At 29.0% G+C, this 23,787-nt stretch overlaps 4 protein-coding genes across 14 annotated transcripts in view; 3 read left to right on the top strand and 1 right to left on the bottom strand.

The window, feature by feature from the left end:
* The first annotated feature begins 217 nt into the window (after positions 1 to 217).
* On the top strand, positions 218 to 4,750 carry ALiX (programmed cell death 6-interacting protein-like protein AliX). The gene is made up of 15 exons (XM_069117244.1): positions 218 to 456; positions 771 to 886; positions 1,044 to 1,171; positions 1,282 to 1,560; positions 1,638 to 1,739; positions 1,819 to 2,041; positions 2,119 to 2,242; positions 2,311 to 2,488; positions 2,557 to 2,718; positions 2,807 to 2,950; positions 3,024 to 3,239; positions 3,335 to 3,484; positions 3,555 to 3,696; positions 3,775 to 3,960; positions 4,041 to 4,750. Exons 1-15 carry the CDS (start codon positions 251 to 253, stop codon positions 4,145 to 4,147), a joined length of 2,463 nt encoding a protein of 820 aa, XP_068973345.1. The 5' UTR covers positions 218 to 250; the 3' UTR covers positions 4,148 to 4,750.
* Positions 4,751 to 4,882: 132 nt separating this feature from the next.
* On the top strand, positions 4,883 to 6,847 carry LOC138181879 (alpha-2-macroglobulin receptor-associated protein). Its single transcript, XM_069117246.1, has 7 exons — positions 4,883 to 5,170; positions 5,248 to 5,389; positions 5,462 to 5,632; positions 5,715 to 5,825; positions 5,914 to 6,025; positions 6,145 to 6,301; positions 6,379 to 6,847. Exons 1-7 carry the CDS (start codon positions 4,970 to 4,972, stop codon positions 6,580 to 6,582), a joined length of 1,098 nt encoding a protein of 365 aa, XP_068973347.1. The 5' UTR covers positions 4,883 to 4,969; the 3' UTR covers positions 6,583 to 6,847.
* Positions 6,848 to 7,007: 160 nt separating this feature from the next.
* Dnali1 (Putative inner dynein arm light chain, axonemal Dnali1) lies at positions 7,008 to 8,469 on the top strand. Its single transcript, XM_069117253.1, has 6 exons — positions 7,008 to 7,154; positions 7,258 to 7,413; positions 7,478 to 7,610; positions 7,689 to 7,834; positions 7,910 to 8,107; positions 8,186 to 8,469. Exons 1-6 carry the CDS (start codon positions 7,062 to 7,064, stop codon positions 8,219 to 8,221), a joined length of 762 nt encoding a protein of 253 aa, XP_068973354.1. The 5' UTR covers positions 7,008 to 7,061; the 3' UTR covers positions 8,222 to 8,469.
* Positions 8,470 to 9,340: 871 nt separating this feature from the next.
* scrib (scribble planar cell polarity protein) overlaps positions 9,341 to 23,787 on the bottom strand; it is a 52,261-nt gene continuing 37,814 nt past the window's right edge. For 2 of the 11 annotated variants that reach the window (XM_069117234.1, XM_069117238.1), the window contains 19 exons: positions 23,623 to 23,757; positions 23,376 to 23,531; positions 23,208 to 23,288; positions 22,326 to 23,126; positions 21,357 to 21,464; positions 21,109 to 21,288; positions 20,647 to 20,676; positions 20,152 to 20,310; positions 19,699 to 20,079; positions 19,448 to 19,603; positions 15,600 to 16,043; positions 15,203 to 15,314; positions 15,067 to 15,123; positions 14,877 to 14,994; positions 13,349 to 13,454; positions 13,079 to 13,192; positions 12,858 to 12,986; positions 12,441 to 12,641; positions 9,341 to 11,465 (listed from right to left, as the gene is read on the bottom strand). In XM_069117234.1, coding sequence (XP_068973335.1) covers positions 11,196 to 11,465; positions 12,441 to 12,641; positions 12,858 to 12,986; positions 13,079 to 13,192; positions 13,349 to 13,454; positions 14,877 to 14,994; positions 15,067 to 15,123; positions 15,203 to 15,314; positions 15,600 to 16,043; positions 19,448 to 19,603; positions 19,699 to 20,079; positions 20,152 to 20,310; positions 20,647 to 20,676; positions 21,109 to 21,288; positions 21,357 to 21,464; positions 22,326 to 23,126; positions 23,208 to 23,288; positions 23,376 to 23,531; positions 23,623 to 23,757 — 3,738 coding nt within the window. In that variant the 3' untranslated portion in view covers positions 9,341 to 11,195. Of the gene's footprint in view, positions 11,466 to 11,749; positions 11,843 to 12,440; positions 12,642 to 12,857; positions 12,987 to 13,078; positions 13,193 to 13,348; positions 13,478 to 14,876; positions 14,995 to 15,066; positions 15,124 to 15,202; positions 15,315 to 15,599; positions 16,044 to 19,447; positions 19,604 to 19,698; positions 20,080 to 20,151; positions 20,311 to 20,646; positions 20,677 to 21,108; positions 21,289 to 21,356; positions 21,465 to 22,325; positions 23,127 to 23,207; positions 23,289 to 23,375; positions 23,532 to 23,622; positions 23,758 to 23,787 lie in introns of those variants that run through there. The other 9 variants (XR_011173624.1, XM_069117237.1, XR_011173625.1 and 6 more) reach the window with 9 other exon arrangements.

Below are 23,787 nucleotides of genomic sequence, written 5' to 3' on the forward strand. Positions count from 1 at the left end.
AAAAATAACGTAAATTTACCTATTCCATGCGACGTTCTTATCATAAATCAAAATTATATTACTTCATATTTATTAAAAATAAAGAAGCTTTAAAATGTTGTGAAACTTTAAGATGTAGTATAAAATAAATGTCATAGTATTGAATACGTGTAAGATATGCATGTATACCATATACCTCAGATATAAGTATAATGTGTGTATCAAGATATACTATTTTGTTCGATCTCAATCACATGACCTACACGTCAAAATGGCTGAGCTAATTGCGGTACCGTTGAAGAAACCGTCTGATGTTGATGTAATTAAACCACTTACAAATATTATTAAATCAACGTATAATAACGCAAACGATCAAAAAGATTATACGGAAGCAATCGCAGATTTTAGTAAATTAAGGAATAATGCTTTGTGGCGAGCTTTCGAGAAATATGAAAGTTCTTTGGAGGTTATATACAGGTATGACTCATCTTTAATTATTATTTTAATATTAATTATGACAGTACACTAAAAAATGCGACTACTTTATTATAATCTGCTTCATGAAATTTACATTTAATGTGAAATATTCCAATGAAGAAATTTTTAAAAACAACCGAAGATTAGTGATTCGTGGTGTTTGCACTTTTGATGTAATTTTGATAAATTAATGTTGAAAGATATGCAATTATTATAATATAATAAAATAATATCATTAATAATTAATAAAAATTAATTTCTAAGTAGTAACATGTTTTTAAATCAAACTTATGTTTTCTTCTTCTTTTTTCTAGTTACTATGATCAGTTGTGTGCATTGGAAGGCAAAATACCTGCTCATGAATTACAAATTCCATTTAAGTGGAAAGATGCATTTGATCGTACCATATTTGGTGGAAAACTCAGTTTGAGTAAGATATTCTAAATATGCTTTTTCATAGATTCTTAACTGATTAATAAATAAAGATAAGATAAACCTCTTACTGATTACATCAATATTTTGAATTATATTTCAAATAATATTGGTTTTGTGATATTTAAAATAATATATGATATTTGATTTTTCAGCAATTAGTACATTAGCATATGAAAAAGTTTGTGTATTATTTAATATTGCTGCTTTGCAAAGTTCAGTTGCAGCAGCACAGTCTTTAGAAAGTGATGAAGGATTGAAATTGGCTGCAAAGTTATTTCAAGTAAATATTTTAATTCCATTAATTAAATATGATATAATTGGAAAATGATATAAATATTCAATTTGCTTTGGTATAAAAAATGATTCATCCGAATATTGTATAAATTTTAGCAATCTGCTGGTATCTTTAATTATCTTAAAGCAAATGTTATGATGGCTATTCAACAAGAACCAACACCAGATATCAGTCCAGAAACATTAGGAGCATTATCTGCATTAATGCTTGCTCAGGCTCAAGAAATATTTGTACATAAAGCAATCCATGATGCTATGAGAAATGGGATTATTGCTAAACTAGCTGCACAGGCAGAAGAACTGTATGCGGATACATTAAAATTATTTCAAAAGGAGATTTTCAGGGCATTTTGGGATAAAGAATGGGTTCCTTTAGTATGGATTTATAATTTTATTTATATGGAATTTATACAAAATATATAAAATAATTGTTCATAACGTAATAATAATAGATTGCAGGAAAACAAGCTGGATATCGGGCAATGACCGAATTTTATCAATCATTGGTATGCAAGAGTAACAAGTTAATTGGAGAAGAAATTGCCAGATTAGAGGTAAATCTTAAAAGCTGGAAATATATTAAATATGTAAACATGAAAATAAGTCAAAATTAATTAAAATGCACATTTTTAGCATGCTGTGGAATTGTTTAAAGCTGCGCAACAACGTTCAAACAAATCCCACTTATTCCAAGACTATGCTAACAAAGCACAGAGGAATCTAACAGAAGTAAAAAAGGATAATGATTTCATTTATCATGAAAGAATACCAGATATAAAGTCTTTGGAACCAGTTGGAAAAGCTAATGTTGCAAAACTGTTATCAATGCCTGAAGTTCTTAGCTCCAACTTTAAAGGTTTGTTGTATATAATAGCAAATTTAAAGAATGTTTTTTGGTATAATTTCTTTTATATATACATTATATAATTTTAGATCTTTTTGCTGATTTATTACCTGTTAGCGTACATCAAGCATTATCATCTTATGAAGTTCGTCGAAATGAATTAGTTAATTCAGAAATATCTAAATTACGCGAAATGACACAAATTTTAAACGGGTATGATGATTATGTAAATATATTTAAATGCTGAATTTTTATTTGATGTCTAATAATTATGTTTTTAGTGTGTTGGCAAGTTTAAATTTACCAGCTGCTATTGAAGATACAAGTGGAACTGAATTACCTCAATCTGTATTAGAGAAGGCTCAATATGTAAAAGATGCAGGTGGAATTCAAGCTTTGGAAAATTCTATGAAAGAATTACCTGATCTATTGCAAAGAAATAAAGAACTTTTGGACGAGGTAAAGAAATGCATGGATTATATACTTTTCTTTTCGATATAACTGTTCAATCATTACTGTTTTTATAGTGTGAACGAATGTTACAAGAGGAACGTGAGTCTGATGATCAATTAAGAGAACAATTTAAAGAACGTTGGACAAGAATACCTAGCAGTCGTTTAACAGAGCAATTTACTATTACTCTACGGAAATATCGTGAAATCATTAATAATGCTGTATCCGCTGATAAGGTAAACGTGTATGAATATATGCATGGAAGATGATTTGTAAAATAATTATTTACATCAAACCTTTTAAGATAATTATTATATCTTATAGGTTGTTCGCGAGAAATATGAAAATCATAAGGAAAGTATGGAAACTTTAAGTTTGCATGCAAATGATTTGATTAATGCTGTGCCAACTGGATCGGCAGTTCAAGAAACCAATACTGTTGTTCAACTTAGGAAATTAATGGAAGATGTAGGTATCTTATGCAAAGTTATATTTTTTGTATTATTTTTTTAGATTACTTATGCTATTAATTTCTTTTAAGATTGAAACACTAAAAACAGAACGCGATGTTATAGAAAGTGAACTGAAATCTGCTATTACCGATATGAAAGCAACGTTCTTGTCAGCACTTGCAAAAGATGGCGGAATTGATGAACCAAATTTGTCAGTTGAAAGCATAGGAAAAACTTATGGACCTTTACAAAAACAAGTGAGAGATAGTGTTGCTCGCCAAGAACAATTAATTGCTGAGATTCAAGTATGTATAAAGGATTACAAAATTATATTGTAATAATTATTTTGCATATTTACAATATTTCCTATGATACATACTAATTTTAAAAACAATTTTAGATGTGTCATACACAATTTACAGCCGAACAATCTGGCAGAGGTAGTTCAAGAGAAGCAATGTTATGTAAATTAGCAGCTGCTTATGATGCATTTAAAGAATTGAAAGGCAACTTAAACGAAGGTGCTAAATTTTATAATGATTTAACACAGGTAAATAGCTGATCATAATCCTTTCATGTTATATTAGAATTAAAATTTATAATTTCTTATATTTGTATAGTTGCTAGTAGTCTTCCAAAATAAAATATCGGACTTCTGCTTTGCTCGGAAAACTGAGAAAGAAGAACTACTGAAGGATTTAACAACAAATTTGAGTCATACTGGGCCAACTCCAACTCCTAACATTCCATCTCATCACGGAGGTATAGACCAGATTTTTATAAATAATATTGCATGTATTTTCTACACAGTTTATTAAAAAAAAAAATTTTAATATTTAGCAACATCCGAACAAAGTCAATCAGGAATACAAAGTGGATCATCGCAATTACCGTATCCTACGCATTTCCAAGGTGGAATGCCTATACCGTATGGACCTGGTCCTACTACACCATATCCCACATATATCTCCCCTCCTATGCCTACAACGTATAATCCATATGCAACAATGCCTTACCCCGCGCAAGGTGATATAAAAAATGCAGAATCATTCATATTGTTACATGACATTTCGGAATATACTTTATATTTGGAATTTTACTTTTAGGAGGTTATAATCCGTATCAAAATATGCCTCCAGCTCCTTATGGTGGATACGCAACTCTGCCACGTTATGGCGGTAATCAACATCCTCGCCAAGGACATCCGTTTTGAAGAATGAATAATATTTTATATACGTATACTGTGATTACATAATATAGCATGCGGAATTTATAAGAATGAAAAAAAATGTATATGATGTAACGTTATGGAAGTTAATGAGAAATACGTTTCAATCTGTCCAATATCGAGCAGTAAAAAAATTATACGTTGAAAATCAATTTTGAAGAAATTATATTCCTTGATTGTTATTGTATTTCATGCAGTTGAATTTTGATATAGAATGTATTACTACGTGATATGTGTTAAGCTTTAAATGTTGCTTCAGGAAAAGAAAAAAGATTTAAATACGATAATGCTCGTGCAATTTATAAATATATTTTGTAACATAATATATTGTAGTCAATGATTATAACGCCTACAAATCGTAATTATTTCATTGTTATTAATATTCTAATCTTTCTTGTATTTATAAACATACAATCCTATGTATTAGCAGTATTTCAATGCATAATAATTTGATGATGTTTTTATTCTTAAATTGTATATGACAATTCTCTGTAACAAATTGAAACAATGTAAAATTTTTAAATGTGATTACTAAGGAACTCACTACATTTACTTTTGATTTTAATAAATATTTATGATACGGCATAATATTTATACATATACTTTTTTCCTCAATTAAAAAAATAAACTGAAAAGATTCTGAAATAGAGATTATCTTGCTAATACATATGTATGTAATTCTGCAAAAGCCTATCAAATGAATCTGTATATGTCAGAAGATGATTATCTGCATATGTCAGCAAATGATCACATACCTAATTTTGTATTCTATGTGGAAGTAGACGAAGTTGTTGAAAGTGAAAAATTATGGCATTTTTAAGCAGGACCTTTTTATCAATAAGTTTATGTGTTCTGTTATTTCATATAACTGCTGCATTTAGTAAATATTCTGTAGAAGCAAATAAACCGAAATATGAAGATCCTTTACAATTCCCAACCTCTCTTCGTGAATTGGACAAACCATTTCGTATGGCAAAATTAAATGTACTATGGGTAAAAGCGAAAAATGTAAGAATTAATATATTACAAAGATATATTACTAATATATGTAAAAATATACACATACAGATTAATCTTTTTTGTAGCGTTTGACAGATACAAAACTGCAGTCAATATTCAGTGATCTGAAAATCCACGATAAAGAAGAAATTGCGTATAAACATTTTAAGTCTGAAGGAAAAGATCCGAATGGTGAAGAAGAAGCACGTTTAAGGAAAAAATTAATCGGTAATCTGGAACAAAAGATGACTTTAATATATTTATAACATGTATTTTGTATTGAATTTTTGTTTTTTAAAGGAATTATGAGCACTTATGGGTTATTGGAGTACTTTGAAGATACAGAGAACCCAGAATTATTAAAGAGACATAAAGCTTTAAATGATGGTAATAATTATATTTCCAGAGATGTTTTTAAAGATAGCAGATTAAACAAACTGTGGGCTAAAGCTGAATTGGCAGGTTTTTCACGTAAGTGCCATGTAAGAGAACTATTTACATTTTTAATCTCAACATTGTTTAATTGTACTTAATAAATATAATAAAAATATAGATGAAGAACTACAAACTCTAAAGGAAGAGTTTCAGCATCACCAAGATAAAGTGGATGAATACATGAATCTTTTGAAAGATGTAGAAGCTGGTGATCCAGAAACATATAAAAGTTAGTAATTTCATTATATGTATATTATAAAATACAATAACTGAAAGTAAGTAAAATAAATTTCATATTTGTCATTTCATATATACAGACAGTCTACATCATAAACCAGAGAGTTGGAACGAAATAGATCACAAGGAAGAAATTTCTAACAAGATTCCTGAAAAGAAGTTAGATTATTTAGAAAAAGCATCTTTACTTAGGTATAGATATTGCGCATATATAATTAGTATTACAAAAATATAGTGGATATTTCACTACTTTTAAACGTATAATTTAACTTTTAAATGTATAATTGAATTGAATAAATATATAATTTCAGAGGAAAACATTTGGAAATTAGAAATGGATTTGATCGTTTGGATAGATTAACTGCAAAAGGACCAAATCATAAAGAATTTATAGAACCAAAAGTTCAAGACTTATGGCGTATTGTATTAAAATCTCAATTCTCTCCAGAAGAACGTGCTTCGTTAAAGGTATTTATATACATGTATAACTATTGGTATTTTATTTCTATACTTGATATATTATTGATATTGTATTTTATTATTAGGAGGAACTGTTACACTATGAAGGGAGATTGTTGAAATTGCGTCATTTACACACAGAAGCTGCTTTAGAAGCCGCACGTCAAGGAAAACCGTATGATGTAGAAAATTCTACTATGGAACATCATATTAAGAAACACTCGAGAACTGTTCAAAAGCTTCATGCAGATCTTGAAACAAGGATTTTGCAAAGACATTCTGAACTATAATATACATATCAACAAATTTACACAAATATTATTACTTTTATAATAGTTTAATTGTAACTAAAAGTTATTTTAGTAGTTTTAATAGAGATATTAAAAAGTTTTGATACGAATTTGAGATTTACAAAGATCTAATTTGAAAATTGTATTATTTTATATTGCATGTACATGATATATTTTTAAAAATAATTACATACATAAGAGAATATTATATAAATAATTTATATGATTTTATCATGTTTACAATAATAAAAGTTGTATTATCTAATTTATACATTAAGCTCTTCCCTAATCTCTTGTATTAACTATATTTTACTTAGTAACATATGTTACATCAATATTGCTATGACAACTGTTCATAGATTCAAACTCTCTTTATAGTGAAAATAAACAATTAAATATTTATAAATGCCTATAAACGATTTCGTTCTTTGGAATATATTGATTATTAACGAATAAAGTCCGGATAAATCAGTAATATAATGGCAACGGCAATAAAAGATCGCACTATTCCTACTATGGATACTTTGGTTAAATACGATAATCCAGTCTTAGTTACAGTCCGTCCAGAAAAGGTATAATGTTCACTAATAAAGCAAATACCATTTTTCTTACTATTATCAAACTAGTTATATCTATAATTTATTACAAATCATCCAACATTTCTTATTGCAATAGGCACCTAAAGAACAAGCACCCAAAATCGGAGTAACAGTCTGTAAAGTTGAAACCACTATTCCTACGCTTGATACAAGACATGAAACTTCTGAAATTCTCAATAGAATTTTACCACCCAAACAATGGGAAGAGGATGGTCAAGTTTGGACTCAAAAAGTATGATATTTTTATGTTTTGATAAATAATGTACTACAATTTCTAATATGTTATTTCATATCAGATATCAAGTATACCAGCAACAAGACTAGATGTTATTAATTTACAAGAACATTTAGACATGAAATTGCAACAAAGACAAGCAAGAGAAACTGGCATTTGTCCAGTACGTAGAGAACTTTATACGCAATGTTTTGGTAAAAGTCTTTAATTGGACGTTAATTTTGAGTATCATATTATTAAAATTATAATTGTTTAATAATACTGTTTAATAGATGAAATAATACGCCAGGTGACAATAAACTGTGCAGAACGTGGATTACTTTTACTTAGAATTCGAGACGAACTTAAGATGACATTAGCTGCATACCAAACTTTGTATCAAAGCAGTATTGCTTTTGGTATGCGTAAAGCTTTACAAGTATGTACTGTTTTTTTTTAATATACAAGAAGATATACATTAAGAAATGTTATAACTTCAACATGATTTTTAAAGGCTGAACAAGGAAAAGAAGATTTAATTGCTGCTGCAGATGAGCTACAATTACAGAAGGCTGAATTAGAAAAAACAGTTATTGAATTAAAACAGAAATCTGAACAGGCTGAAAGGAGGGCAGCTGAACTACGGGAAGCTGAAGAAAAAAAGCACATGGAAGAAATACAATTTTTGAAAAAGACAAATCAGCAGCTGAAAGTAATATTTATATACAATTTTTATATGAATCCTAGACAACTGTAAAAATTTCATTACTTAGCATTATTTTTATTTCAGGCACAGTTAGAGGGAATTATTGCGCCAAAGAGATAAAATAAGCATAAATGATAATGCACGATAAAAGAAGATACATTATCTTTTATGAATACTTTCAATTCCATTTATTTTAATTTCGTAATAAGGCCAATATAAAAACGTTAAGATACTTTATTTATTTTCTTATTTCTTGAATTAATTTGCACTTACATATATCTTTCGTTTACAAATTTGTTGAACATTGTAAGACGTATAAATGTTGTTCAATAGAAAACATAGATAAATAAATACATTTTTAATTTGTCAACATATAGTAGTACCACAAATATTATGGTAATAGTTGTATGAAATGTTTTTTATCATATTGTATAAAATACATTTTTTAAACTTTATTATTTATATAAATTAGCAGCTTCAGTTTATTATTCAATATAACCAGATATACTGTATTATCAAAATATAAAATATATGTGGCAGAATGTAATATTTCTTTTTATAATTAATTATTAAAGTAAAGACAAATACAAAGATTCCAAAAGTACATACAAATTATGCCTATTATTGGATTTAACGTCGATGTAAAGTACTTCTAAAATAGGAGTTTCCAACTGTAAGTTTATCATTTTTAATTAAGAATACTACAAGTTCATAACATGATATGATTTGTCAACATGTTATAATGTTAAAGAATGGTGGGATTTTTAAAAAATTCACATTCTAATTAATTTAGTTATGAATTTAATTTCAGAGAACTGTTTTAATGAAATTTTATAATTTGTTAAAAGTAATTATTATGCCAAAATATTTTATACGATATTTAACACTATAATTATTACAATGTTTTCTATATATTATGCTACTAGTAATATTATAAAAAGGTTTCAAATCCTATTTGAAAAGTGTTTACACTTTAAACCGCTATAAAGATATAGTTAATGTTGGCACATTATAATTTTCATACAATTCCAGAAGATTATGCCAAGACCAATTATAATGCTGATAATAGGCATTAAACTATATATAACAGTTATATGGAAAAAAGATATTTTGCATATATTTTTCTTTTACAATCTTATGAATAATTTAATAAATTGGTCCCGCTCCTTTAATCGCACTTTACACCGCAGTTAACAGTATACTTGTCTCAATTAATGTTTACTTATGCTACACATTAAATTTTATATGTATAATTTGCAAAGATCTTAATACTAATAATATGGTCTGTTTCACTGAAGAATGTATATGATCTATATAAAATGATATTTTTATATTTAAGATGAATCATCTTACTATTGCAAACATATGAAGAATACAAAAAGTTATATCTAAAGCACAAATAGTAAAACTATTATGATTTTCAATTTTTTTTACCTGTGTATGTTGCAATTTCAACATAGGTAAGTATTTTGAACTATATGAGATTACAAATATTATTGGTTTATATTACCAGATAATATACCTACGAAGTATTTAACATTACCATAGAAGTTTTTATATAGAAATTATATTTTTTGTAATCTCACACATACATATTTATTAGAAGGTACTGTTATAGTCAGTGATAAAGAAACAGTATATATTTTATATATTCCGCTTCTTCAATTGTAGTCGACATTTTATTCTTTTAATAAAGTTAAGATTTTAATCTTGCTTCAAATCTCCGCCATTTTTACATCTATTTGTTACATATTGGCTAACTCTTTTTGTGTACTTTTGAATATGCGAGAACATTGTTTAATCATGAAATTATTGAATATATTGTGAAATAAAATATGTCAACGATAAAATATAGCTATCGTTAGTATAAATAAATTAAAACAACAAAATTTTTAAAAGAACGAAATCATGAATATGTATAGTAATAATATATTTTAAACAATTAAAAAATTTAATACTTGGTATTTATTACATTTTAGTGGCAACTTTGACATTAGAATGGATAATAAACTTTAAATAAATTTCTTCCTAATGATGAATGATCAAAAACTATGTCGATATTTAACAATGAGATTAAATATATGTGCTTTTTAAAATGAATCTTAAAGTATATTAAAACAATTTTACATAACATATATATTAATATACTTATCACTAAAGGAAAATAAATAAAATACTTTACAAACCACAACAAATAGCTGTAGTTTACGTTATTTTTCATTTTTAAGCTAACTAATAACATATTTTACATATGTCTGAAAACCAATTGTTTATTACGATTTGATTAAAATCTTTTCATTTGTATATTGTTCGTTTCAGTGACCAAAAATACTGCTCCTGTGTTCCTATTTAAATTGAGGAATTGCTTATATTAAAATATATTATTTAAACTACGAAACAAAACAAAAATTGCAAAAAGGAATGTGTATCATTTTATATAGAACAACGAATATTGAATCACATAAATTTTTCGTATAAACCGATTTCAGTAAATATATTTCATAGGGTATATGATCATAGTACTGACTGTAAAAATACTACTTTGATATTATATTCTAATTTTTTCACCATTGAAATACTTTTTATCAGTATTACGCAGGAGACAAATCTTATGAAACAAGTATAAAATACAAATTCTATGATGTATAAAGAAATAAGGAAATCGATTGCGCTAGTTACAATTACTATGTTGCACCAATCCAGATAAAAATATGATGCGATAATACTAATCACACATGCATTATTTCACTATGTTAATATTAGAAACATAGCACGATCTATGAAAGAAATAAACATAATTCTGAATATACCTAATCAGTTATGTTAAATAGTGAATATGAAATTATATTTTATGTATTATGTATATATATGTGTGCTTCAAAAAAAAGCAGCACGCAATGAGGAATCTTTTAAGTATTATATGCACCAATATAGTAAGGATTTGAATTCTGAAATGCATGAAGTAGATTGATGTAATGCAAAGTATGCATTATTAGAACACACTTTCACAATGATATAATAAAAAAAAGAAAATATTTCACAATCGTTCTTCCATATGTCTTTCTTCATTTTGCACCAACATTTTTATCTGAGGTCAATGACGACCTTTTTTTGAACGTTTTCGTTTCTTTTTCTTTGAAACAAGAATAGTATTTGCACTTATTTTAGGAGCGGCATCTTCAGTGGCACTTGTAGGTATAATTGTTTCTGTTTTCTCTTGCATGGTATTCACATTAGAAGGCTGTCCAGTAATTTCTTCACTTTCGCTTTCAGCGTCGCTTGCTCCTGTTCCGATAATACTTTCTACTTCATCTTCTGCATTACTTAGTTCCAATGATATAATTTTTTCTCGTAGAGTTTCAACCTAATTACATAAATATATACATTGCAAATGCTGAAGTAGACCAGAGAAATTTCTGCATTGATACGTGTAATTATTAATTTAATTACGATAAACGTACGACATATAACGTACGACAAAAAAAATATATTATTGAATCGGATGAAACTTATGACATTTTTACAGTAGTAGTACTTGATATATAGCAATACCACCAAAATAATTATAGTAAAATATTATTTGAAAAGAAAATACCTTTATACATGCTTAAATAAGTAGTGGATAAGAAAGATCAATAGTAGCATTACCAATAGTACGAGAAGAGTTTGTTAGTGATCAGTAGAAATGAAATCAATTGCTCAAGGTGGTGCAGGTTGCACTTCCATGGTCAGTGCTGGATTCTTGGAACAACAAATACAACCATTGAACTAGTATTTTCATTGGGTTCTTGTGCATTAAAGCAAAATATTTTTTGAAGCAGCATGCATATACACACACATGATTATTCTAAAATTATAAATATATGAGCGCACACACACAAATAAGACACAGTTCACAAGCAACACATATTCTCTCTTTCTCTCTAAAAAAATACTACTTTATTTCCCTTTTCCCTTCAAACTTTTGTGAATATCACCTTTTCCTAATTATGTTAATTGGAGCATTAACATAGTGCCCCAACAAATCATGATTTTGCCATATTTTAATTTGATTTTTGAACTTCTTTTTATTATGTCATTGCTTGTACTAAAACTTCGAATTGTAATTATATTACACACCATAGTAATTTTCCAATAATTTTAACTAGTTATAGTATACGCTTCCATAACAATATTATATTGGTACTTTTTCATTCATCAATTAAATGCCAATGCCATATTGAAGTTCCAGTACAACAGTTAAAAAATTGAACTTCACTTAAAACACGTTTCGAATCGATGATGTGAACAGATAATATTCGGTGCTTAAATTTTGTGCAAACTCTAGAATTTATAATACCTGTCGCTCAATGAGCTTCTCGACGTATTCGACTGTACGGACACGCCGTTCACCCGTCACCTCATCCACGTATTCCTCGGTACGTCGAGTGACCTTCTCGTCCACTACTTTCTCGGATTCGCGTATCTCTTTAGGGGGACCCACCTTGCTGCGTACAGCAAGTTTGGGAAAATCTGCACTAGACGGCCGTAACGTAGTGAACTATGATAGTAAGACAGACAAAGGGGGTACCACTGTAGTTAACATAACATTGTAAATGTACGAACACTAAGTTAGAACTACTGGCGAGCAAAGAAGTAATTAGTAGTACAATAAAAAAATGCTGGTTAATCTGTTTTAAACACATCGTTAGATTATGTTCATTGTTTTAGTTTGCTGGTGGTATGACTAGAGCAAAGGTACATTACAAATGCTTACATCGGCTGTCTTTTCTGCTTCAGGAACAGCAGTAACAGTATCTGTAGAATCCTGCGTAGGATCTGCCTTATTTGTAGTATCCATCATTTCACTCATTTTCTTAATTACCATCTGTGCTTGAATAGCATCCTGAATATAACCATTTAACATGCGAATAAATGTAAATACTACTTAATATATGAATTTTTCAGGTGTGAAAAAGAGCATTATAAGATAATTACCTGTTCCAGAGATTTTAAACGTGCTTGTCTCCATGCTGCACGCTTCTCTGCCCTTAGTGCTCTTTGTTCAGCAGGACTCAAATGACTTTCTTCATCTTCATCAGAAATTATACCCTAAGCAATAAAAAATTGAATAAGAAACGTAAATATTATATCCGTATTAAGTCACTAGTGTCTCAACAAAATTATTTAAAATACAGAATAATTTGGAATATTTAATTATGATAAATGAGGAATTTGAATGATAAAAATATATTTAAAAAGTAATACCTCCTGTATCAGTCTCTCTTTCAAGCGACGTTCTGCTTTTGCTGTCCTTACACTGCTTGGAAGATTCTGCAGAAGGGGGATCGAACTTCGCGAACTCAGTCGGCTACTGCAAGGTAACGAGCATGCACACTGACAAATCATATACATGTGCCACAGTTTTAATGTTTATTCATTAAAAGAAGAAGTACAAAAGCAACGTTCAATACAAAGGCTAAAAAAATATTGTACGACTTATATACAAACGAGATAACAATACAAAAAAATTAGACTACACCACACATCAACTATAAATCTACGAATAATGTGATTGGATCGGTGCTAAGAGATTCCAAAGAAGAATTATTTTTATATTATGAATTTAAGAGGTGATAAGACATTCACATAGATGAAGATGTAAGCAAGTATTAACATTAGATAAATAATAATTATTCTTTGGAATCTTTGAAGTGCGCTTGCAATGCGTGTGAAGAAAATGTATTAAAGCGTGAAGTTTTTGTGAAAATTATATTCCGATGTACATAATTTTTATAAACTTATGATTTGGTCTTATTGAAGAATGGAACATGTAATTATAATGTGCAGTAAATGCCTGTGTAAGCACAACCACAACCTGAACTGCAATGTACAATGTGAATGTGAATTTCATAAGCCTATGTACAAATACACGTTATTTTATAAAAAAAAGCAGTCGCTAATTCCTAGCAAAGTCATTTATACGATAATTATAATGAGCATGCACGCTTTTTGATGAAATAACAACTACAACAAAAGCACTGATATAAATTATATATACATATAATATTTATCGCAGGTATAAAAAATACTGATATATACACGATGTCCAGTCATTTTGTATGAAACGTCGGAGTACTTTTTAAACTACAACTTTACTATAAAAATACAATTTTACTAAATATATAAAGAATATCTATTTAAACTAACAATTAATACTCGTAAAATATTTGGTAATTATATAAACACAATCATTTTTCAATTGAAAGATAATTGCCTGTCTTGTACAATAAACGTATAATAGACAGATATGTTTAGCATCTTACAACTGAAAGATAATTACATTATTTCATAGTTTCATATACAGAATACGTACTACAATGGAAAAAATGCTATAATACTCATTTATGTAAAGCAAATTAATTCTGTTCTCTTGTTCTTTTTAATACATTACTACAATATTTTGTATGGGCATTGTTTAAGAAGTTATATTGTTGCAAAAAAATTCTATGGCCGAGTAAAATTTGTTGAAATGAGATTGTATTATTATATAATTAGATTATTAGATATTATTTTTTAGAGCTGCAAAAATTTCAAAACATCAATTTTATAGCCATCATATTTTTTAGCATTAATGTATCAAGTATGCAATTTTTTATTAAGCAATATATTCTCTTTTATTTTTCTTGTTGTAATATGCAGACACAATGAAGTGGAAACAAGAAAGAAATAATAAGGTAAAAAAATTTTAATAATCACACGTTCAAATGCGTAGAATGAGTACAACTTAGCTTACTTAGGTCGCCGGTTATCCTGATCTTCTAATGTTTCCTCTAAATCTTCCAAGCCTTCGTTTTCATCGAGTTGAGCCCATGATTTTAATTCATCCCGCGTTAGAGTAGCTATCTTTTTTTCTGAAAATGCACAATAATATTTGTTAATTGTACGAATTAAGAATTTAATAATATAATTAACGAATACTGTACCTTCTTCTTGTTTCATTTTTTCAACTTCATCTTGACTTAGAAAACTGAATACTTTTTCTAGAATAATAATAATGAATACAAAAATAATATATCGTATTTAAAATTTGTTTATATAAATATATAAAATAATATCTACCTGGCTTAGGGGAAGGTTTCAAATGTTCCTCCATGGCACTTTCAAACAATTTCTTTTTATCGCTAACTGACATCTTCACTAAAGGTGGTGTTGGTGATGGTGTTGGTGAAAGCTGTATTTTAAAATAACACATTAATATTTGATAAAAATAATTCTTATAAAAATATAAATTTTAATCTATCCTTTTTATAACAATTCCACTTTCAATATGCACATTTGAACTTACTACATGCATTTGATTTGTATTTAAATAATACCAAATAATTTTGTTAACACGGGTGTCACAATTCTTATGCAATAAAATTTTGCGATTTAAACGCTCCAACATTCTTGGTAAAGAACAAGGAAAGATAGTGCATTAGTGCTAGATTTTTTAAACATGCTTCTTAAAACCCACCTCAACCTGATTACTCCCACCAACAGAGCGTGCGTTCTGTCGTTTATCAAAAGGGACTGAAGTGCCATAATCTCCTATGGATGGAGGAGCAGTCAAAGGTGTAGGAGGAAGTTTGGAACGAGATGAATACTGAGTACTTTGGATAGGATTTTGATAGACTTTCTTATAAGAAGTAATTTGAGGATCAGAAATATATCTATTATCATGCAAAGATGAAGGATATTCATTTGTTGAAGTTGGATAATTAATTGGTTCTTTTTTAGAACTGGGAGGAAGATCAGCAAATGTAATACTACGTTTTGGGTGGGAACTTTTTTTCTTTGGAGAGGGCAAGCTTTGGACAGCAGTAGTGCGATCAAAATTCATTGATGAAGTAAGAGTAGAGACCGGAGATTGGGGCGATGGACTGTCCACTGAAGTTCCATCTCTCTCTTTGCTCAGTGACTGAGTAAATAACATGAAGATTTGTATTAGTAAAGTTAAAATAATTTTCTACTGGAATATAGAATGCAGTAAAAATGCGAAATTATTAGTTAGGCACTATGTAAATATACAACTATATACAACAGATTAACAAAATAATTTCTGACAACTAATTGATTAATAAGAAATAAAAATGTGTAATATTTATATCATAATATAAGAAATCATCAAATAAGAAAACATTTCTCATTTCTGCATCCTTTGAGTTTAATAAATTTACTTTTTATAAAATTTGTAACTATACTTCAAAAAACAGATTTATTTCCAATACTACATCTCATACAAAATCTATATTAGAATTAAAAAGGAATCAGTTTTGAACTTATTCATTCAATATTTTTCTTCTTTTACCATCTATACATTCAATATTATATCAATTGTACTATTATTGCAACAATTAATGCAGCTTTGCGCATAATTTTTATTTGTATACCCTTCCAATGATTTTAAGTATATTAAAATCGACTTTATAAAGTTACCTCATATTTGTACCCTCTATCCATCACCTTTTCATATATATCAATGCACCATAAGATATTCTGAAATGTCATAACTAGGTAACTTTTATCCCAAATTATAATTCAATAACAGGAACTGTGATCTTTGCGTTACTAAATATGAACATGAAAAATGTATTCTCTTGTAGTTAATAGCACTAATGGGATAAAATGCAATTCACTTTCAGAAGAACCTGTCGCATTGATACATTTGAATAAAGCACTGCATGTATTTCATCTTTATGTCGGTCAACTGGAACTTCAACATTAACATATATATATAATTCTTTTTTTATAATTAGATAAATACTATCTTATCTTTATACTTTGTAATAATATATAAACATCTGGTCCATTAGATTTATATCAACATATAACATTTATAGAACATTCGTAGAATACAGTACATTGATTTATATTTTAATAATGATATGAGTTTACTGTAGAAGTAACCATCCAAGAGAGCTGGCATTTATAACTTACAAAAAAATGTTAGATGCACAAATACCTTATCAAATAATATTTTATGTCTCAATAGACATTGTATTTTACTTTTGTTTCTTTTACTTTAACTGTACATTATATAGTAATGTAAATAATTAAAACTTGATATTTTTGGGTACACTTCCTATTTAGTGATACACGCATTGATTATTATCTTTGTTTTCAATGATATACAGCTTTAAATGAATGAAATATGAAATGGATTGTGAATTACAACATAAAAGCTATCCTCTACAATATAATAATGCTTACATTTCTGGTAGTAATAAAATATTCTAGCTTAAAATAAAAAAGACAGTTCTAGTATATTTTCTACATAGTATACCAAAATATTTGTAAAAATATCAATAAAATTAACTACTGATTTTTTCTTAATACTATATAAATAGAGAATACTAAACAAATAAGATCATTAAAAATAATATATCAAAAGTACCCTAAATATAATAATTTGGAAGTTATTATTTTTTTAGATAAGAATATAGACTCCTACTTCTTCAGTCATCAAGTCGTGTATCACAAAGGAAAAAGTCAATAATGCCTGTCTTCAGTGTGATGTAAGTTTCAAGTATATTATTATAAAAATTTATAGAAACATAATACACTTGTTACTTGCCACTCATATTGGAACAGGAATTATTTGCTGTCTTATATCTTTTCTTACTTTCGGTAATTCTTGATCCAGTACCCAGAAGTTGATCTAATTTCTTTAAGCTTAATGAATTGCAGTAGTCGTCCAACATACGTTTCCAATCTTTCAAAATAGATTGTGAAATAAGTTTAAGAATCAATGTACAAATATCGCTAAAAAATATTCGGTAAATACATGGGAAGTTCTTGTCGTCTATGACATCTGTCTACCTATCACAGAAGTATCTTTTCATGTTCATCTTTCAACCGGTATTCATGAACGAAGGAGTGATGAATATGTACACAAGAGTCTGTAGTTAAAGACGATATCACATTTTCGTGATGATTAAAATCTTGACCCCATTCTTGGACCAAAACAAGAAACCAATCACAGAGAATCAACCTAGCCAGTCAGCATATTCGCAATAATTACACTTAATGTTATAATGGCAGTATCAGTAACAAACGGAGTAACGATAGTTAAATTGTACAATAGTGATACTCATGAAACGCAATAAACACCATGATTATGCGAGTTAACGACATGAATTCCTTAGAATAATTTTATTATGGCACAGTCCCGCGGATTCAGAGGTATGGACGTAGACACAGGGAAAATGAGTAGAGGGTCGAACGACTCACTCCTGTTAGAGGGCAGCCAAAGTAGCGCTATCACCTTCCACTGTCTGCAAACATGTGAAACATCTCTTGTTTTGCCGCTCAGGAGAGCATGCGACGCTAAGAACACTGACAAATGTACATTTCATGCGTCATATATTAAAAATAAGTAATAAGACTTATGATGAGTGTATGAGTACTGACAAATAATAAAACTATTTGATATCAAATTGAGAAATTCATATAAACTTATGTAAAATGTACAATCATTCGAAGGGCAACAAAAATTAAAAAGTTAATATTGTTTCCTCTTTACAGATAAATAAAAATTAGTAATTTGTTATTATATTATGGCTTCTTATTCTTTTCACAAGGTGTGCAGAAATAAACATATAGGTCTATAGTATTTAATAAGAAGAAATAAAGTATGTTTATGTAAGAACGAACGTCCATGCTTATGCTACCATATAAGAATGTACACAAGGGGAAGAGCAACGTTTTTTCTTTAACACCACATTGTACCATAATAATATTTCTTGATCAAAAGTTATTTATTTTTTCAACTTCTCTCTATATTTTTTAATTTGTAAATTGAAATTTTCAAACGTCTCTCCTTTTGTTCCAGTGCCATTAATAAAATGTAGAATATTTTTGTTAATAAATCACATGTATAATATATGCACCCATGAACATATGTACGTATACGTACATATAATATGAGCAAATAAATAAATAGTGCTCAATAAAAACGTGTTATTAAAGTCATGCATCTTGTGTAAACAAAACATAAAATCAAAAGTATTTGTAAAAGAAGAATATAAATAAATAAAGAGGTAATAGTTATATAAAGTTAAGCAACCATTTATGCAAGAACCACCATTATTTATAAATATACATTGAATATTTAAAATGATTGTAAGGTTGAATAAAAAAATTAAGCAATATAATTCCACAAAAGAATTCTTAAATATTCAAATACTATAGCTATTATTATTATTATATACCAATAATAGCAAACTACTGCTTGCAAGTTAATTTATATTTATAGAAACATGCAGATATAGTAATATTTCAACTTAAAATTTTTATTATTTTAATATAATGAAAGATACTTACATTTGTATTTTGAGGTGCTAAAGTGTGTTTGCTCATCACAATAGTGGTTGTTTTGAGATCTTTTGTACCACCTGGTGACTTTGGTGGTACAAGCATGTCAACCGGACTACTTGATTTGCTTACTAATGATTCAGCTGCTCTTACTACATCTAATACCTGTTCAATTTAAAAATATTTAACTTTAAAGTTAATATCACATTGATTAATAAAAATTGCTTATATTGTTTAATTTCTTTAATACTGGGTCTTACTTTTTCAGGGGTAGACTTTTCTCTATGTTCAAGCAAAGCACGTTCTCTTTCTTCTTGTTCCCATGCTACAAGCTCAGCTTTCATTTCCTGCTCTTGTCTAAGAGTTGCTGCTTCTTCATCATCGCGATCCAAACTAGATATACTTTGCGATAATGATTTAGTACCTTCTGTTGCAGGATCCTTCAATTCCTTGGATGTCCTAGATTCTTTAGAATCTCTACCATCGGATAATGGCAATACTGGTTCAATTTCACTTTTATCATATCCTTTACAAACTACTAACGTAATTGTGTTTCCTGAACACCGTAATATATTTACTGCTTCCTGATGAGTCGCACCTAACAGCGACGTCCCATTGACTTCTAGTAGTCTCATTCCAACCTAATATCAAAAACATAGTATAAAAAATTATTACATAAAACTCTTATTCTTATAATGAGAATTAAATTTTACCTTCAGTCTTCCATCTCTTTTAGCTGCACCACCTGAATTGATTTTGGATATAAACACCCCTTCATCTGTATGATCAAGGGGATTTCCTTTTTGTCCTCGAAGTCCTCCTTTAATGTGCATGCCCAATTTTTCGCCTGGTTCTTTTGTAATAACTAATTCCTAAAATATCACATTATTTTTAAATATACTTTTACCATCTTTTACATATTGCTTTGCTTACTTTTTACAAAATATTTCCTAGTTGTATTTTCAATGTAATATACTTATAAAAATTATGAATACATGATGTATGATTGTTGTATTACATAATTCTTTTAATTTACCATAAAGCATATAAAGCAAGTAAAAAAAGTTTTAAATTCTATATAATCTCAGCCTAGGCAGAAAAGCAATTGCTCGTGATTCAGTGCTGAGCTTACTTGCAGCCTTAACAGAGGGCGAAGCGTGGTATCAAAAAATAAAAAAAATAACAGGTCAAATTAATTGAGTACTTACTGTCACAGGGATGTACTCTATTTCGACCAGCTTGTAAGACAAATTATAAATAACAGCATTAGGAAATGCCACAACAAAACAGTTATAAGTGAAGCACTTGAGTGCCATTGTTTGCAAATGATAAACATTTCATTGGTGAACATAATGCATTAAGTATCAATGAATGAACTGATTCTATTCTATTATTTATTTAACTGGCGATACTATTTTATGTATATATTTAAGTATTCTAAATGTATGCGCGTTTACGAATTTTGACTAGTGTTGATCCCAAACTTCAATATTAAAATATTGTAAGTTCCGAGAATTAAGCGTGATAACATTAATTGTGAATTTGTGATTTATAGTTACATTTTCATAAGCGTGTTTTATTGAAAAAGCTATTTTGTAATTAAGAAGCAAACCCTCTATATATGTGCAATAACTAGCAAGCAGATAGTAATTAAATTATAAATAGCTTACCTGATAATTTTCTGGTAGTGGATCATGTTGGACAGTAAGCACTATTTGATCGCCTGGTCGCAAAAGTTCCATCACAGCCTCTTGATGAGTAGCTTTTGTTACATCAGTACCATTTACCTTTAGTATCCTATCACCCATTCTCAATTTACCAGATTTTGCAGCTATACCACCAGGCACAACCTAATATTAGCACAACAAATGTATATTATACAAATTCTGAATATTAACAAAGATATCAGAAAACTTACATGAGATATAAAAATTCCAGGCTCTTTTGCACCAAATGGAGTACACGAATGGTCTGTACCGCCAATAATACTGAATCCTAGGGATCCTTCTTTTACAAGAATTACGTCCTAAAAATTAATATTTAATCATTAAAACATCGAATATATAGAATCTTTATTTCGTTTAAATTACACGTGTTAATTATTTTAAAAATATAATGCCCTGGATATTAAAGAGTGAAAGATGGAATTTCATAATAGTGGAGGATGCATATAATTTGGTATTTGATGAAAGAATATATATTTAGCTTGTACTACTTACCTATTTCCATGCCAGAGAATAAGCACCCGAGGTATAAAATAATATAACATTTCATACAACCAATTCCTACCAAATACTTTAATGTATGGTTTGATAATGCACACACAGAGAAATTATATTTACTGAATCAAATCAATAACGATCAATTTCAAATACATAGACATGCAATGAAATATAACTTGTCATAGAAATAAAACGTACATATACATAAATAATGTCCATAACAATGTTTAAATTGCCCTTTTTTAAATAACGAATGATGTTATAATTTATTTCTTAATTAAACATGCATGAGAGGAAGAAAACCACTTGACCACCATTTTTCAAATTGTAATTATTCCAAAGTTAATTAATTGATTGCATTGGAATATGTTTACATTTAGTAGGACTGCGATTATCATCCTAGCATGGAAATAAGTTAATACATTACAAATACTAAATACTTAATTTTTACCTAAAATATTTAAAAAGTGCAAACTATTCCAGTACCGAAGAAAAAATAATTATAATTGTAATATTTAAAAATTATAAAATAAATCTTCTAAACTTCCTTTTCGTCATGGTTTTTGTTAATTGAAAAGATAAACAATATATTTTCAGCAATTTTTGTAACTTTTTTCGAAATGTATGTGCAACATAATCCATGCATCTAACTACCAAGCACATACCTCAATAATTACTGGTGGTACCAATTGATTTTCAGTCACCCTAGTTACGACGGTCTCGGTGAGAGTGCTCTTTGTGATGGTCTCAGTAACTTTACCAAGTGTGGTAGGAGCCGGAGGAAAATTGACGTCTCCAGGTAGATTATCAGGCTGCTTTATTGTCACTGTCACGATAGGGCCTTGATGGGAATCTGGTGATGGCGAGGAAGTAGGGGGACGAAGGAAATGAGCAGGTATCATGGCCTGAAATTCTTCGTTGGTGATAGGCTTCGGTACCTGTATGTCTTCCTGGGGCGATGTTGACCTAGGTTCTGTAGAAGACGTGGGCGTTGAGCTTGTAGTTGTCGTGGGTGTAATTGTAGGTTGCGAAATGCTATGCCTGGGGGCAGGTTGTGGATGTGGTTGGCTATTTGTCGGACTTGGTGATATCGAAGAAACGTTCTTAATATTTCCTGATTCTGTAACACCATTCATTTTCGGTAGCTCAGTAGTTTCAATTTTCATAGGCGGAGGCGTTTTCGAAGTAGGACTTGGCGATAGAGTCCTATCAGCATCGATAGAACGTCGATATCCGGTGTAACCCGGTCTATTTGCTATATAACTATTGGCGTTATATAATCCTGTATATGGTCTAGGTGCACCGATCACTCGTGGTGACTTTTCAGAAGGTGTTACAACTGTGGCTGCATTTGCTTGCGAAAGTGGAATTTCACGTTCGACCACTAATCGAACGAATCTTTCCAAACCTGTTAATAAAGCAACTGCTTGCTCATGTTTGGCTCCTCTCATTTCAACTCCATTAATCTATAAAATAATTCCATTATATGAAAGATAAACAATTATAATTGTATTAAATAATATTTTGTGTAATAATATTACACTTACAGATATTACTTTGTCTCCAACTAATAATTTACCATCTTTTTGTGCCACACCACCATCGGTTATTCTTGAAATATATATCGCCTAAACATTATATATTTGAAAAAAGTTGCTAAGCATAATTAACGAAAGAAATAAACATAAAATATTTTCATAAATTAAAACTCTTACATCGCTATTGTCTTTGAATGGTGGAGAACCCTCTCCACCGGCAATACTAAATCCAAGTCCATTTTGGTCCCGTATTAATGTCGTGTGAACAAGAACAGATACCATTGGTTCATTACCCGCCTTTGTTGATGATATAGGTTCAGGGATTTTCTTAGACTTATTAAAATAGAAATTTGTTGATCTTTAAATTTTGCACTTTAGTTCAAATTGTATATGTTGCATCTATTAAATCTAAAAAAATATATACCTTAATAGCATCATGAGGTAAAGCATCACCATTTTCTAAATTATGCGGTAAACCTGTAGATGAAACATGAGACGTCGCACTTGGAGCTCTACTGGTACTTAAACTAGAGCACGCTGAGTCTTTTCTCGACGATACCTGTTAAATATAATGTTAATAATAGTATAA

This window comes from Bombus flavifrons, chromosome 7, assembly GCF_040668555.2.
Source record: "Bombus flavifrons isolate JBK064 chromosome 7, iyBomFlav1_principal, whole genome shotgun sequence".
In the NCBI taxonomy this organism is placed as follows: domain Eukaryota; kingdom Metazoa; phylum Arthropoda; class Insecta; order Hymenoptera; family Apidae; genus Bombus; species Bombus flavifrons.

What these genes read in the sequence shown, in the direction of transcription:
- LOC138181879 (XM_069117246.1), top strand. Translation starts at nt 4,970, where the DNA reads ATGGCATTTTTAAGCAGGACCTTTTTATCAATAAGTTTATGTGTTCTG. An exon ending in TGAATTGGCAGGTTTTTCAC is followed by an intron (nt 5,633 to 5,714) that starts GTAAGTGCCATG and finishes ATAAAAATATAG; the next exon opens with ATGAAGAACTACAAACTCTA. An exon ending in TGATCCAGAAACATATAAAA is followed by an intron (nt 5,826 to 5,913) that starts GTTAGTAATTTC and finishes TCATATATACAG; the next exon opens with ACAGTCTACATCATAAACCA.
- Dnali1 (XM_069117253.1), top strand. Translation starts at nt 7,062, where the DNA reads ATGGCAACGGCAATAAAAGATCGCACTATTCCTACTATGGATACTTTG. An exon ending in ACTTTATACGCAATGTTTTG is followed by an intron (nt 7,611 to 7,688) that starts GTAAAAGTCTTT and finishes ACTGTTTAATAG; the next exon opens with ATGAAATAATACGCCAGGTG. An exon ending in GTATGCGTAAAGCTTTACAA is followed by an intron (nt 7,835 to 7,909) that starts GTATGTACTGTT and finishes TGATTTTTAAAG; the next exon opens with GCTGAACAAGGAAAAGAAGA.
- ALiX (XM_069117244.1), top strand. Translation starts at nt 251, where the DNA reads ATGGCTGAGCTAATTGCGGTACCGTTGAAGAAACCGTCTGATGTTGAT. An exon ending in AAGAAATTGCCAGATTAGAG is followed by an intron (nt 1,740 to 1,818) that starts GTAAATCTTAAA and finishes GCACATTTTTAG; the next exon opens with CATGCTGTGGAATTGTTTAA. An exon ending in ATGACACAAATTTTAAACGG is followed by an intron (nt 2,243 to 2,310) that starts GTATGATGATTA and finishes TTATGTTTTTAG; the next exon opens with TGTGTTGGCAAGTTTAAATT.